Source organism: Myotis brandtii, unplaced genomic scaffold (genome assembly GCF_000412655.1).
Source record: "Myotis brandtii unplaced genomic scaffold, ASM41265v1 scaffold454, whole genome shotgun sequence".
Lineage (NCBI taxonomy): Eukaryota > Metazoa > Chordata > Mammalia > Chiroptera > Vespertilionidae > Myotis > Myotis brandtii.
In genome coordinates this window covers 1,048,061-1,063,870 of record NW_005367354.1, presented here as the reverse complement: position 1 = coordinate 1,063,870, position 15,810 = coordinate 1,048,061, and the positions used below count along the sequence as shown (strand labels likewise).

The 15,810-nt window shown below is 40.0% G+C and overlaps 1 protein-coding gene across 2 annotated transcripts in view; it reads left to right on the top strand.

The window, feature by feature from the left end:
• The first annotated feature begins 74 nt into the window (after positions 1-74).
• The window catches only part of ZNF512 (zinc finger protein 512), a 21,103-nt gene continuing 5,367 nt past the window's right edge, over positions 75-15,810 (top strand). The window contains exons 1-12 of one of the 2 annotated variants that reach the window (XM_005874844.2): positions 75-312; positions 827-885; positions 5,253-5,440; positions 6,488-6,583; positions 6,881-6,964; positions 7,626-7,750; positions 8,297-8,383; positions 8,807-8,905; positions 9,502-9,669; positions 12,857-13,045; positions 14,674-14,775; positions 15,649-15,711. In XM_005874844.2, coding sequence (XP_005874906.2) covers positions 283-312; positions 827-885; positions 5,253-5,440; positions 6,488-6,583; positions 6,881-6,964; positions 7,626-7,750; positions 8,297-8,383; positions 8,807-8,905; positions 9,502-9,669; positions 12,857-13,045; positions 14,674-14,775; positions 15,649-15,711 — 1,290 coding nt within the window. In that variant the 5' untranslated portion in view covers positions 75-282. Of the gene's footprint in view, positions 313-695; positions 720-826; positions 886-5,252; positions 5,441-6,487; positions 6,584-6,880; positions 6,965-7,625; positions 7,751-8,296; positions 8,384-8,806; positions 8,906-9,501; positions 9,670-12,856; positions 13,046-14,673; positions 14,776-15,648; positions 15,712-15,810 lie in introns of those variants that run through there. The other variant, XM_005874847.2, reaches the window with a different exon arrangement.

Below are 15,810 nucleotides of genomic sequence, written 5' to 3'. Positions count from 1 at the left end.
GAGGGGGTCCTGAGGCCAGGGTACGGCTCCACTGCTCCCCTGGGTTCCACCACGGAGTCCTGGGGCGGGGTCTCCGAGGCATTGGCGAGCGGCTCGTCACGTGACCCGCGGCGGCGGCGGCAGAAGCCCCCTCGGAAGCCGCCCGGCGGAAGTGGGCGTGCGGGCCGGAGTCGCGCGGCGCGGACTGCGCAGGCTCCACATCCGGGAGAGGCGAGGCGAGCAGAAGTGGCGTTGGTCTGGCTGGAGCCCCGGGGTGAATTTGTTAGGCGCGGAGAGGGAGTGATGTCTTCCAGGCTCGGTGCAGGACCCGCCGTGAGTTTCCCGGTTTGGCCGTTATGCTTCCGCGGGAGCGCTGTGGAGCCCGCGGCACGCGGGCCTCGCTTTTGTCCCGAGCTCACCGTTGGTTTTCTCCGAGCCCCTCGCAGGCCCCACCCCGCTAGGTCAGAGCTACCTGTGCCCCTCTTTCTCCCCACTCCTCCGCTGCCGGTGCCTCCCCACCTTGGAGTCAGCGCGTCGCCACATTGCCATTCGTTTCTATTCTTTTTACAGAATCCAATGCCTCCCATATCCATTGTCCTCTCTTTTCTCCTCCCTTTAGAGCCTCTATCCAGACAGGGTTTTCAGAATGGGGAAGATGAAGGCTCTGGTGTTGTCACCTGCCCTAGGAAGATAGGACGGCACACTTTTCCTAAAAAAAGCCCTGCCTCCTTCGGTTTGAGGTAGCTGCCCCGGGAGAGCTTCGTGTCTTCTGGGCTCGGGGGAACTGTCTTTTCGTGGTCAAGGTCCAGAGATCCCCGGCATTCACTCATGTGCTTGCGTTTGATAGACTTCGGGACCCACATCCTTTAAGCAGCAGAGGAGCACGAGGATCGTGGGAACTAAGACGTAAGTGAGGTTTTCTGAGGTCCATTTGTAATCAGAACTATCTGTGATGATGAAAATTTTCTGTATCCGCACTGCCCGGCACTGTAGCTACTAGCCACCTAGGGCTTTTGAGCTCTTGAGATGTGGCTAGTGTGAGAAACTATTTTAAGTTGCTTTTAATTTGAATAGCCACCTGTAGCTAATGTCTTCCTGATTGGACAGGGCAGGTCTAAACCCAGAGAAAAACTTAGCTTGCAAAAGTACGAATTATAATAAAAATGGAAGGTGGGACTCAGTGTAGCTCTCCATTTATGTACTCATGGATATGTTGATGAACATAGGAAGGAATAATAAAAATGACTATAAGACATCCTTGTATTTTCAAACTGTTTGGCTTCCAGACTGGTGTATTTTGCATATTGAATGTGCTAAGCTTTTACATTTTAATGCAAAAAATAGTTAACGAGGTATTCATTGGAAGGGATTAATTCATTCAGATAACATTTACTAAATATCTATGTTCCAGACACCACTGACCTGTTTTCTGTCACTGTACAGTGGTTTGCATGTTCTAGGATTTTATATAAATTATACATTATGTTGTCTTTTTGCATGATTTCTTTCACTCAGAATAATGATTTTGAATGAAAGTTAGTTTCTAATACTGAATAGAATTCCATTATGGACAGACCATAATTTATTTAGCCATCTACCTTGATGAATATTTGAGTTATTTTCAATTTGGGGGTATTACAGTAAAGCTGCTATGAACATTCTTGTGCAAATCTCTGTGTGGAAAAATGTTTTCGTTTCGCTTGATAAATATCTGAGATGGTATTTATTGACTAGGATGGTATTTAGCATTTAAGATGGTTGGGTCATATGTCAGGAGTGTGTTTAACTTTACAAGACATTACTTGTTTTCCAAAACGGTGGTATTGTTTTACATTCCTGCCAGCAGTGTATGAGAGTAAGTCTTTAATTTTAGCTAATTTAGTGGGTATATAATATTGTTTCATTGTGTTTTTTTAAAAATTTATTTTTCAGTTACAGTTGACATACAACATTATATTAGTTTCAAGTGTACAACATAGTGCTTAGACATATAACTTACAAAGTAATCACCCTGATAAATCTAGTACCTTTTCCTTCATTTCAAATGTGTTTTATTTCATGGAGCATAGTTATAATAGTTGTTTTAAAGTTTATGATAGTTCCAACATCTAGATTATCTTGGGGTTGTCATCTCTTTATCATCTGTTTCTTTGAGAATTTGCTCACATTTTCCTGATTGTATATTGCATAATTTTGGAATTCTCAAGATTGTGAATGCTATATTTATAGACTCTGGGTTGTTTCAGAATCTTCTGGGAAATGTTAATGTTTTTATTTTAGTAGGTAACCTGTTTAGGTTCAGACCATAAGTTGTTTTGCCTTTTGAGGGCATTGGTTCAATATCAGTTCCATTCTTTGAGTCTTTGCTATGATAGTTTAGGTCTGTTTTGTACATAAATAGCTCATGGGTTAGTCTGAGACTTTTTTTTGGGAGTTTCAAAACTTGTTTTTGCTCTCAAAGCTTTTGATACATTGATTTGGGTCCATCTCACACTAGTAGCTCAGGGGTTGGTCTGAGACTTGTACATTTGTTCAAATCTTATTTCTCTTTTCTAAGCCTTTACAAAAGCTGGTGTGGGTATGCTCCAGACATACATAGCTCAGGCTAAGTTGTGATTTGTGTGGATTCATACCCAAAATTATGGGATCCTTTTTTTGCCTATCTCTTCTCTACGACTCCCCCCACCACACACACACTCTATAGGTCTCCCTCTTCCTGGTTTCTCTGGACAGAAAGGTGTAGATTCTATTGGAATTTAGACTGGCCATGATGCTCTGCAAGTGGGGTCCACCCTTGTTGCAAAGCCACAGGTGAGGGGGAAAAACTGGGAAATACACGCTCATTTTTTGACTCTTCTCCCCAACCCACGTGATTTTACTTACTTTTCAGAGTCCAGAGTTCTTAGTTATAATCAGCAGGAATGGTGGGCTTATGCCACTATGCCAGAACCAGGACTTCTTTGTATTAAATTGATAATCTTAGAGCTCTTGTGCAGAGAGCTGAAAATCATTCTGCCCTTTTTGTAACATTTGACATTATCAGTCCCTGTTATTTTTTCTTATTCCCATTTCCATCCCCTTCCTCCCAATAGACAACCATGTTAACAAGTTTGATATTTACCCTTAAATAGAGGCATGGGCAAAAGTAGGTTTACAATTGTGAGTATGCAAAATACAGAGTTTATTTTTATACTAGAGGCCCAATGCATGAAATTTGTGCAAGAGTAGGCCTTCCTTCCCCCGGCTGCCGGAACCGGCTTCCCTCTGGCACCCAGGACCCGGGCTTCCCTCTGGCCCCTTGCAGGCACCCGGGACCCTGGCTTCCCCTGCAGCCTTGGCTTTGTCTGGAAGGAAGTCCGGTCTAATTAGCATATTATGCTTTTATTATTGTAGATAATTATTTAATAATCATTATATTTTTCCATTCAAACAATTGTAAACCTACTGTTTTTTTTTTTTAGATTTTTAAATTGATATTTAGAAAGAGAGAGAAAAGGAGAGGGAGAGAGGGAGAGAGAGAAACATCAATGTGAGAGAGAGAGAGAGAGAGAGAGAGAGAGAAACATCAATGTGAGAGTGAATCATCCATCGGCTGCCTCCTGCACAGCCCCTACAAGGGATCAAGCCTAAAACTCAGGCATGTGCCTGACCAGGATGAAGCCCAATCAACTGAGCCACACCAGCCAGGGCTGTAAACCTACTTTTGCCTACTCCTGTATTTATGAATTCTTGCAAAATAGCTAGTAATATTTACATGTGTATTTTTTTAATATTTACTGAATTGACATTGTACTATAGATCTTGTTCTGTTTCTCTTTTCATTCAATAGTATGCTTTTTAGCCCTGACCGGTTTGGCTCAGTGGATAGAGCGTTGGCCTTCGGACTCAGGGGTCCCAGGTTCGATTCCAGTCAAGGGCATGTACCTTGGTTGCAGGCACATTCCCAGTGGGGCGTGTGCAGGAGGCAGCTAATTGATGTTTCTCTCTCATCGATGTTTCTAACTCTCTATCCCTCTCCCTTCCTCTCTGTAAAAAAAAATCAATAAAGTATATTTTTAAAAAATAGTATGCTTTTTAGTTATGTTCATGTCTCTGTGTGAAATGGTTTATTACTTCTATCAATTTTACTTACATAGTTTCTTAAGAATGGTCACCTGTATTTCTTCCAACTCCCTGCTCCTTAAACTTCTATCTTTAATTCTTACCAGCTATACCTCTAAAGTGTTATCTTGAATATGTCAGCTTATCTTTACTACAAAACCTTATAGTTCATGCCTTCATCATCTCATCCATACAACTTCCTTTATTCATTTTTTCTCCATGTATCATCTTCCATAGAGCATCCAGAATGACCTTTCTAAACCATAAATCTAAAGTGGCCTCACACTTAATAATAAGCCAAAGACCTTGTATGCATATGTACCTAATCCATGGATGCAGACACTGGGGCGATGAAGGCCTGGGGCAGGGGGTGGTGGTGGGCTGGGGACATATGTAATACTTTCAACAATAAAGATGGAAAATAAATAAATAAATAAAAACATTAAAAAAATTAATAAAGTGGCCTCACACCTTGACAACTGTTGTTCTCCCATATCCTGAGCCACCTAGAAGATATTTTGTAGTTAATCATTAAGTTTGTTAATGACATACTGACTTGTCTTGGATTTGGGAATTTGGGTCCAACTGTATATCAGATTTCTTAGCCAGCTTAACTAAGACAAGATGGCACCCTTCCTTTAGCTATAGGAGCTAAGTATCATGTTGCCTAAGTAAGATAGGGTAGCTCTGACAGGGTTTAGGGAGAAGGCTAAGGGAGAAGGCACATGGATCAAGCTAGGGCCTACAAACTGTTCTGTTCCTTTATTCTCAGATATATTACCTAGTTACTGACCCTCTGAGAAATAAGGAGACCTGGATATACCTGGTTACAGATTCAGGGGATCTTCTGGCCACAGAATACCCTATTACTTTAGACTGCTTTCTTTTCTTGGATGAATCTAGGAAGGAATGCCTTCTTAGGCTGCAGAGTATTCATTTATGTGAACAGCTTACTCTTTCTGGTTATAATGAAGTATAATACTAGTTGTATGTGTTGTGTTAGATCAACTGTTGTAATTGTTTGAAGATTAGAATCTAAATTGTTTTTATTATCAGACTTCTTTGTTTTTACAAAGGTAACCAAGTTGGTTATCTTCTTAATGATATAAAATAATTAATAGGAACTTTATTCCACACCCTCCTTTACGGTACATATCTTTGTGTCATATTAGTAGCAGGACCAAGTGCTCCATAAAGGATAACAGTTTCCAGTACACTATTCCTCACGATGATTCCTTCAGCGGCTCATCATCTGCCTCGTCATGTGAACCAGTAAGTGATTTTCCAGCGACCTTCCGAAAATCTACCTACTGTATGAAGATGAGAAGGATCAAGCCAGCTGCTACTCCCCATGTTGAAGGTATCATTTTCATAACTTTTTAAAAATGTTTTTATTGATTTTAGAGAGAGAGGAAGGGAGAGGGGGAGAGAGAAACATTGATGAGAGAGAAACAACAACATCATTTGGCTGCCTCCTGCCTGCCCCTTACTCGGGATCAAGCCCACAATCTGGGCATGTGCCCTGACCAGGAATCGAACCGGTGACCTCTTAGTCCGTGGGTTGACGTCCAACCACTGAGCCATACTCATTCTCTGTATCTTATTCCCAAGACAGAGCATTCTCTAAAGTTATATTTTGAGGTAGCTGCTATACGTGGCCCTTCGAGTATTAAGTACCACATACGTGTTTCTTGTTAGTGATTAATTTTTTTAAGGCTATCACATACTGTTAACTTTGGGAATGGTCTCTCTGTTTTATAGAATAAAATTTGCTGATCTTACTCCTTTAGGATATATCAATCTTTCCTCTTCATGATTTGAACCTCTTTCCCCTTGTTCTAGTTTGATCCTCTGCTGAGGGTTTAGGGGCTGGTTTTTCTTGATATTCATAATCTCAAGGGTCCTTCGTAGCCCATTATTTTGAAAACTTCTGCCTCAGTGTTACCCTCAGATCAAGATGAAACAAAGTGCCCTGCCTGGAGGCTCTTATTATCCACAGGGAGCTCTTCATCCCTTGTGATAGAGAGCAATACAAAAGGAAAGGGAGGTTAATGAAGAGCTATACCAACTTCTTTAACAATGTCACAGGCACTTCTGAGGCCTGTGCTTGCTAACGCTTTTCCCCTGGAGCGGTTCTCAACCTGTGGGTCGCAAACAATGAAAATACATCCTGCATATCAGATATTTACATTACGATTCATAACAGTAGCAAAATTACAGTTATGAAGTAGCAACGAAAATAATTTTATGGTTGGGGGTCACCACAACATGAGGAACTGTATTAAAGGGTCGTGGCATTAGGAAGGTTGAGAACCACTGCCGGAGGGTCTTGTGACTGATGTTTTGAAGGCAGGCCCAGATGTTCACTTCTAGACCCTACTTAGGTCTCGTGTGTATGATATTTCAGGGTCAGGTGGAGTATCAACCAAAGGAAAAAGGAAACCCAGGCAGGAAGAAGATGAAGATTATCGAGAATTTCCTCAGAAGAAGCATAAGCTGTATGGTAATGGAGTAACTTGGCTAGTTCTTTTTCCCTTGGGTACCTGGGCTTTACTCTTTGAGGGAGAGAGACTTTAGGGTTTGGCCCTTGAAACACTTTTGAACCCTTTGAATTTTTAGGCAAGGCATGGCTTCCATCCTGCCTTATTTTACCCCCATTTTCCTTCTGTCATGATTTAAGGAATCAGTTGGTTAAGGGACTGGGGCATAGGGTTTTGAGGAGAGGAGGGAAGAGATTTTGGTACTAGAGAAGGGTTAGCAAAGGTGATATGTTGGGCTTCAAGTTTCTGTCTTGCGTCAGGGAGGAAGCAACGGCCTAAAACTCAGCCTAATCCCAAATCCCAGGCTCGTCGTATTCGGAAGGAACCACCAGCTTATGCAGCAGGTATGCTTTCTGTTGGAAGCTTTGTGGGATCTAGTTCTCTCATTCTGATTTTTGTTGTTATTGTTGGTAAAGGAATGATGTAGAAAAGCATTTCTTTAAGAAGGCACAGGTAATAATAGCATGGGTTTGAAGGTCAGACAGACCCTTGTTCAAGTTTTGGCTCTTCATTAATTTTCTCATCTGCCTCAATTTAATTTCTGCAACCTTCAATTTCCTTGACTCTAAATAGGGATAATAAAGGCAGTCAGAACTGAGAATTAAATGGGATAAAAACATTTAACAAAGTCTCAGACATAGGAAGCACTCAGCAAACTGGCTGTTACATATCTCAGTATCCCATTATTAAATGCTGCTATGAAAAATGTTGCCTGTTGTCAGTTATATCTCAATAAAGCTGGAAAATAAATGTTGCCTAGTTCTTTAAGCCATTGGGATTTGGATGTTTCTTTGATGTTTTTTAATCATGGGGAATTGAGTAGAGGTTTCAGAAACTCCTCACTTGTCTGAAAAAAAATTATTTCTAGAAGTTATAAACAATAGGAGACTCTTCCCCAGGAAGGGGAAAAACCATTTTGTGATACTTTTCCTAAGTGCTGGAATTGTGCTTTTTGTTTCTGGAGAGTACCACAGATTATATCATGTTCTTTTATCTTCTTTGTAGGCAGTTTAGAGGAGCAATGGTACTTAGAAATTGTGGATAAAGGCAGTGTCTCTTGTCCTACCTGCCAGGCAGTGGGGAGGAAGACCATAGAGGGCTTAAAGAAACACATGGAAAACTGCAAACAGGTTAGATATTTTGTGGCATTTCATGACTGTTATATTATGATCTTTTACCCAAAGTTTAGACATCTGGCACTGTGTTGGGTATGCTGATTACCATGGAGAAGAGGCAACATTGGGTCATAGGGAAAACATAGGCTTTGGACTGTGACAGACTTGGGTTTCAATCTTTAATCAGCCACTTACTAGTTGTATCATTTAGCTTTTTATGTGTGAGACTTGGTTTCCTCATTTATAAAATAGAAATAAAATAGTTACTACTTTGGGTAGTTTATTAGAGGATAAGAAAGAAATAATACATGCTAAATTCCTACTCCATTATTTGGCAAGTATTGGCACTCAGTAAATGGTAGTTTCTGTTTTTTAAGAAATGAATTGCCTTTAATTCTTTTTCCTTGAGGATGTGACATGGAGCTTGTGGGATTTTGAGATTTATTGACTGTTGAGTTTGGGAAATAAAGAAGATACAGAGGACAGCATTTGAATAGGACTTTGTGGCATTCTTTTTCTCTGTTGAATAGTCTGGCACTGAGCAGTATTTTTTCTCTGTAGGAAATGTTTACTTGCCATCATTGTGGGAAACAACTTCGTTCACTGGCAGGGATGAAGTATCACGTCATGGCAAATCATAATAGTTTGGTAAGAGTGTCTTCTGTCCTACATGAGCCCATGTGGTGTTTGGGTGTCTTAGATGAGTATAGATAACTCAGTGGAGATGGCTAAGGCTCTGGGACTTTACAGGGGTGTGAGTAAGAAGACCCTTTCAATAGAAGACCTATGTACAATGAAACCTTTGTGGTGGATATATTGGTATTTGTGTGTTTAGGTTAGTCCCAAAGGTTCATACCCTGGGAGGTAGAGGCTTGGAACTCTAATTTCCATTACATTCACTTCCTTGTCTGTCTAGGTCTAGGAGATAGAGAAAGCCAGGAGTCAGATGACATAGGCTTCATGGGCATCAGCTTAGGTGCTAGTCTAGTCCTTGATTCTTCTACGATATAATTTTTTTCTATATCTGTCTTTTCATGAATTATCCGCTTGTTTGCTTCTCTTGCTTTCTAGCCCATTTTGAAGGCCGGAGATGAAATAGATGAGCCAAGTGAGAGGGAACGGCTCCGAACAGTTCTAAAGAGACTGGGAAAGCTTAGGTGCATGCGTGAGGTAAGAACCCAAGGACAGCACCTCCTTCTGCCTGGAGTCTTAGGTCCATGTCTACCTGTTATTCTCTTCCATTTCTCCTCCTCCTCCCTTGTAGACCTGGTTCGGTATCATCTTCCAGCATAAGAGTGGCTCCCGCTTTTCCAGGTCTCCTGAACTCATTAATAGGTCTTTATTTTCTTTCTCATCTCCAAAAAATTATTTTTTCCCTTTATACTTTGTTTGAAGGGGTTTCTTTGCCACCCTTTCTTTGGTGTGACGAAGAGATCCTAGTAACCTCACTGTGAGAAACTTTGATATTGCTGGGTATTGGATATTGGATCATAGACTAAGGAGGAAGCTCTGACACACAAGAGGTGCACAGTTCTAGTTTGTTAAATGTGGACTGAACATTGAATGTGATGCTTGGTGGTAGACAGAGCAGCCGTCGGGCCAGGGACAAGACGGGGGTGTGCCAATGGGAAATGCTGGAGAGGGTCTAGTGACATCAGAGGGTCTATTTGTGTGGAGTGGTGGTTGACTGCCTGTGGCTGTGGAGAAATTTAGAGATCATGTCAAAAGATATAAGATTATAGTTTCGGTTTCTCTCCTGTGTTCAGAGTTGCTCTAGTAGCTTCACCAGCATCATGGGATATCTGTACCATGTCAGAAAATGTGGCAAAGAGGCTGCGGAGCTGGAGGAGATGATCTTGAAGTGTCACCACTGTGGGAAGCCGTATAGATCGAAGGCTGGACTTGCGTATCACCTGAGGTCAGAGCATGGGCCTGTGAGTACTGATTACTTTCCAGACCCTGTTTGGGGATATATTCTGTGGTAGCTCTTTAGCCCTACATCTTTCCATATATTCTTGATTCCTCCTTTGTATCCTCATTTAATTATGAATGCTTTTGTTCTCTTTTCCTTGTTCTTCCTTTGTTCTCTTATTTCTGCCTTTGAATAGTCTTAGCTTAGAGAAATCAAAGTTCATTGTACTGTCTAGGCAGAAGTAAACACATTATTATTTTTTAAAGCTTAAGGCATTCTGAATCCCTTAGCTAGAAATTTGTGGGAATCTGTCTGGCTGTTTTCTGTATTCCAATTTATTTGTCTTGACTTTTTTTCTGATTACATTTCTACATTCCCCTCACCTCATGTTTGTTTTAAGAGTTACGTTTCAAGATATAATTTACATATGGCAATTAATAATCACCCTTTTGGTGTACAGTTATAAAAGTTTTGTCAACTTCATAATAGTCATGTAACCACCACCATAATCAAGATATAGAACAATTTGATAATCTCCCCCAAATTACCTTATGTCTCTTTGTAATCAGTTCTTCTCACCATTCCCAACCCCTGGCAACCACTGATCTATTTTCTGTCTTTATAGTTTTGCCTGTTTTAGAATATCATGTAAATGGAATCATGCAGTATGCAAACTTTTGAGTCTGGCTAATTTCACTTAGCATAATGCATTTGAGATTCATTTATATGTTGGCATGTATCATTAGTTTATTCCTTTTAATTTGTATCTAGGATTCCATTATATGGATGTCTCACAATTTGTTTATCCATTTACCAGTAGAAAAATGTTTGGTTATTTCCATTTGTGGGTAATTATGAATAAAGATGCTATAAACATTTACTTAAAAGTTATTGTATGAGCTGTGGCTGGTGTGGCTCAGTAGTTTGAGTGTTGTCCCATTCACCAAGATTGCCGATTCAATTCCCCGTCAGGGCACATACTTGGGTTGTAGGCTTGGTACCCGGTGGGGGGAGTGTAGGAGGTAGCCTATAGATATTTCTCTCTCTCCCTTTTCCCCTCCCTCTAAAATCAATAAAAACAAAAACAAAAAAAGTTATTGTATGACACTGTTGGTGGGAATGCAAACTGGTGCAGCCATTATGGAAAACAGTATGGAGTTTCCTCAAAAAATTAAATATGGAACTGCCATTTGACCTAGTGATCCCACTTCTAGGAATATATCCTAAGAGTTCTGAAACACCAATCAGAAAGACTATACACACCCCTATATTCATAGCAGTGAAATTTACAATAGCTAAGATCTGGAAACAGCCTAAATGCCCATCAGTAGATGAGTGGATAAAAAAGCTATTGTACATTTACACCATGGAATACTATGCAGCAGTAAAAAAGAAGGATCTCTTACCCTTTGAGACAGCATGGAGGGACCTGGAGAGTATTATGCTAAGTGAAATAAGTCAGTCAGAGAAAGATAATATTACATGATCTTACTCATGTGGAATCAAATGAACAAAATAAACTGATGAACAAAATAGATCCAGAGACATAGAAGCATGGAACAGAGGGGAGGCGGGGGAGGGTGGGTTTGAAGAACGTGTATGCATGTATGCATAATCCATGGATACAGACAATAGGGTGGTGAAGGCCTGGGGGGTGGGGTGGGGTAGGACTAGAAGGGGTGAATAGGAGGAAAAAGAGGACATATGTAATAATTTCAACAATAAAGTTTTTTAAAAAGTTACTGTATGAAAATAAGTTTTAACTTTTCTTGGGTAAATACTTAGGAATGGGATTACTAGGTCATATGATAAATGTATGTTTAACTTTATAAGAAACTTCCAAATTGTTTTCCAAAGTGGCTATGCCATTTTGTCTTCTCACCAGCAAAGGATGAGAATTCCAGTTGCTTTGCATCCTCCTCAGCACTTGCAATTGTCAGTTTCATTTAAAAAATCCATTCTGAGGTATGTAGTGGTATTTTACTGTGGTTTACTTTTGCATTTCCCTGATTTAATGATGTTGATTATCTTTTCATGTACTTATTGGCAATGTCAATCTTTAGTGAAGTGTCTTCATTTGTGAAGTGTCTGTTAAAATCCTTTGTTCATTTTATTATTGGAGTTTTTGTTGTCTTACTATTAAGTTTTGATCATATTCAGAATTTTTTACATATTCTGGACACAAGTCCTTTATCAGATGTGTTTTGAAAATATTTTCACCCATTCTGTAGCATCTTTTCATATTTTATAGTGTTCTTCAAAGAGCAGATTTCTTAATTTTGATCAAATACAATTTATTTTTTTTTCTTTTATGGATAATGCTTTTGTTTTTGTATCTAAGATATTTTTGCCCAACCCAATGTATAATTTTCTGTTGCTGCTGTAAAAAATATCACCACAAACTAATGGCTTAAACAATACAGCTATATTCTCTCACAGTTCATTAGGCCAGGAGTCCAGGTACAGTTGGTTCAGCTGGCTCCCCCGTGTAGAGCCTCGCCAGGTTGGAATCAGTTTCATTAGGGCCATTCCTTTCTGAGGCTTGAGGGGGAAATCTGTTTCTAGGCTCCTTAAGGTTGTTTAAGAATTCCATCCCATGCAGTTGTAGGACCCCATTTCCTTGCTTGCTGTAGGCCAGGAGTTGTTCTCAGCTCTAAAGGCCACCTACATTCCCTGGCTCATGGACCCTTCATTTTCAACAACAGTATTGAGTTTATCGCATTCTTTGAATCTCTCTTGCTTCTTCTTCTGTCACATCTCTCTTACTTAAAGTCAACTGATTATGGACTTTAATTAGATCTATAAAATACTTTCACATCAGCACCTAGATTAGTATTTGAATAACTGATGACTGCAGCCTAGCCAAGTTGACACATCAATAAACCATCAGACCCCTAATATGATACTGTATGCTAATTGTAACTGAAAAATACATTTAACAAAATTATACTTAGGATCACCAAAAATTTATCCCTTGGTTTCTCCTAGAAGTTTTGTTGTTTTATGGTTTACACAGGGCTCTTATCCATTTTGAGTTAATTTTTGTATATAATGTGAGGTAAAATGTACATTAAGATGGTGGAGCTTTATGATAGTGATTACAATATAATAATAGCTCTTTTGCTATTGAGAGCAGAAAGGACGGCCTTTAATCACCTCTTATGGAAGACACTTCTCAGGCTTGTGTTTTGCTATGTTTCGTTTTGCAGGTCTTTCCAGGGTCAGGACAGCCAGAGTGCTTAAAAGAGATGAGCCTGGAGCCAAAGAGTGGGGGCAGAGTTCAGAGGCGTTCTGCCAAGATAGCTGTGTACCACCTGCAGGAGCTGGCCTCTGTGGAACTGGCCAAGGAATGGCCTAAGAGGAAGGTTCTTCAGGATCTGATACCTGATGACCGGAAGGTAAGGTAGAAACTGTATTACTTTTGAAGGAGTATGTCTGATACTATGCTTGTTACATACAGAAGAGTAAATGCACCTGAGTGAGTGTACGATAAACAATGCTTTGCTTCTTTTTTAAAATTTTATTTTTTAATCCTCAGCCAGGGATATTTTTTCATTGATTTTTAGAGAGAGTGGAAGTGAGAAGGAAAGACAGAGAAAAATATTGATGTGAGAGAAATTGATTGGTTGCCTCCTGCACGAGCCCTGACCAGGGCCGGGGCTGCGGAGGAGCCTTCAACCAAGGTATGTGCCCTTGACCGGAATTGAATCCGGAACCCTTTGGTCTGCAGGCTGATGCTCTATCCACTGAGCCAAAACTGGCTAGGGCATATTTTGCTTCTTTATCCTTGGAGATGAAGTACATCTGATCCAGCTCCAGTGTTTCGGATCATGTAGGTCTTAGAGAAACAGTATGTTTCAGAAGCTCCTTTAAGGAGCCTCTTAGTTTTGGACCATTCCCATGGGTACCTAAATTCAAAAATTAGTTTTTGCTTGGTCCTTGCCTAATGTGTTTCCACTTTGTTAGTTCATATGTAGTAGTTTATATTTAACTGAGGTAAATGCTAAACACTTGATTAGGGTGTGTTGTCCAGTTTTTTCCATGGCAAAATTACAATTTTCCCCTTTCTAATTAGTGAATATTTTGTGGAGAGATTAAGACTACATAACTAACCTGTGTTTTATCATACTTCTACCCACTTACTTTAGCATCCATCAGTGATTCATGATTGCAGCAATTATTACTGTGGTGTTTGCTTAATGATTTTTTTTGTTTGTTTCCATCATTTCTTCTACAATTATTAAGAGACAGCTCTGTCTTTCTAATTTGTTTTATATGAGTATAGACTCATGGGTATTTATTTTATTCAATGGCCTATGTTTCAATGCTATTATTATTTATTTTGCTGCTCAAATTGTCCCAGATTTGGCCATCAAAAGCTCTTTTTAACATTCCCCTATCATTTTTTAAAAAAAATATATTTTATTGATTTTTTACAGAGAGGAAGGGAGAGAGATAGAGAGTTAGAAACATCGATGAGAGAGAAACATCGATCAGCTGCCTCCTGCACATCTCCTATTGGGGATGTGCCCGCAACCCAGGTACATGCCCTTGACCGGAATCGAACCTGGGACCTTTCAGTCTGCAGGCCGACGCTCTATCCATTGAGCCAAACCGGTTTCGGCACCCCTATCATTTTAAAAAAATATATTTTTATTGATTTCAGAGAAGAAGGAAGAGGGAGAGATAGAAACATCAATGATGAGAAAGAGTCATTGATTGGCTGCCTTCTGCCCCCCCCCCCCCCCCCCCCCCCCGAGGATTGAGCCTGCAACTGAGATATGTACCCTGACCAGAATCAGACTTGGGACCCTTTGGTCTGCGGGCTGATACTCTATCCCCTGAGCCAGACTGGGTAGGGTAGTTTCAGGCACTTTAAAGGGTCTTACATATTACAATTTTACTTTTTTTTATATGAAGATATACTTGTGGAACTCCAGAATTACATAACCTGAAGAGTTGGGTTGAAACTTTTGGGGTGTTTTGGAAGTTGGATTCTTCCAATAAAATCTTTCTTATCTTGTAGTTAAAATACACTCGCCCTGGGCTACCTACCTTCAGCCAGGAAGTACTACATAAATGGAAGTCAGATATCAAGAAGTACCATCGTATTGAGTGTCCTAACCAGGTGATTCTTTCTCATTCATTTATTCAATAAATGTTTATCAGGCATCTGCTGTTGTTTCAGTTATTTATTCCTTTGTGACAAAGCCCCTGAACCTAAGCGACTTCACATCAATTATTTTATTGTTCACAATTCTGTAGTAATTTTGTCAGGGCCCGGGGTAGTTTTCCTGCTGTACATGGCATCAGCTAAGATCACTCATAGGTTGCATTCAGCTGGAAACTCAGATGGGATCTGAATGTCCAAGATGGCTTCTATGCAGCTAATTGATCTGGAGCTTGGCTCTCCACATGGCCTATCTCTCTAGCAGGTAGTTAGATTACCAGCAGAGTACATATTCTAAGAATATGAAAGTGGAAGCTGAAGATCTCTTAAGACCTAGTTGCAGAATTTGTTCAGCATCTCTCCATGGCATTCTATTGGTCAAAGGAATCACAGTGCTAACCCAGATTCAAGGAGAGGATAAACAGACTCCACTTTTTGATGGGAAGAGTGGCAGAGAATTTCCAGCCATCTTTAACTTACCTATATATACAGTACTTTGCAGAGGAGTAGATATATAAGAAATAGAAGACATATTTGTACTAAAGAAAGCAGATTTTTTTTAACAAAATCTGTGTAATTTTCTATGTTTAAGTATCAGAAAAAGTATCAGGGAAGGGAATATGCTAAGCTTTTGTAAACCACTTGTTTACCTCTTTATCTTTTTATTTTTACCTTTTGTTGGTTTTCCTTCTTGCTTTTGTGGCTTGCATGTGAATTCTTTTCCTGTTTGGTTGTGGTACAAATGTAAGGTTGGTCATAGTCAACAACCAGATTGCTGAGAGAAGGATGCTCTTGTATAGTCCTCACATTGTTTTTTCTTCTTTTTTTCAGGGTTGTGAGGCTGTCTACAGTAGTGTATCTGGCCTTAAAGCTCACCTGGGCTCTTGTACTTTGGTTTGTAACTTTATGAACTATTTATCTTTTTTTTTTTAAATTAAATCTTTATTGTTCAGATTATTACAGGTGTTCCTCTTTTTTTCCCCCCATAGCTCT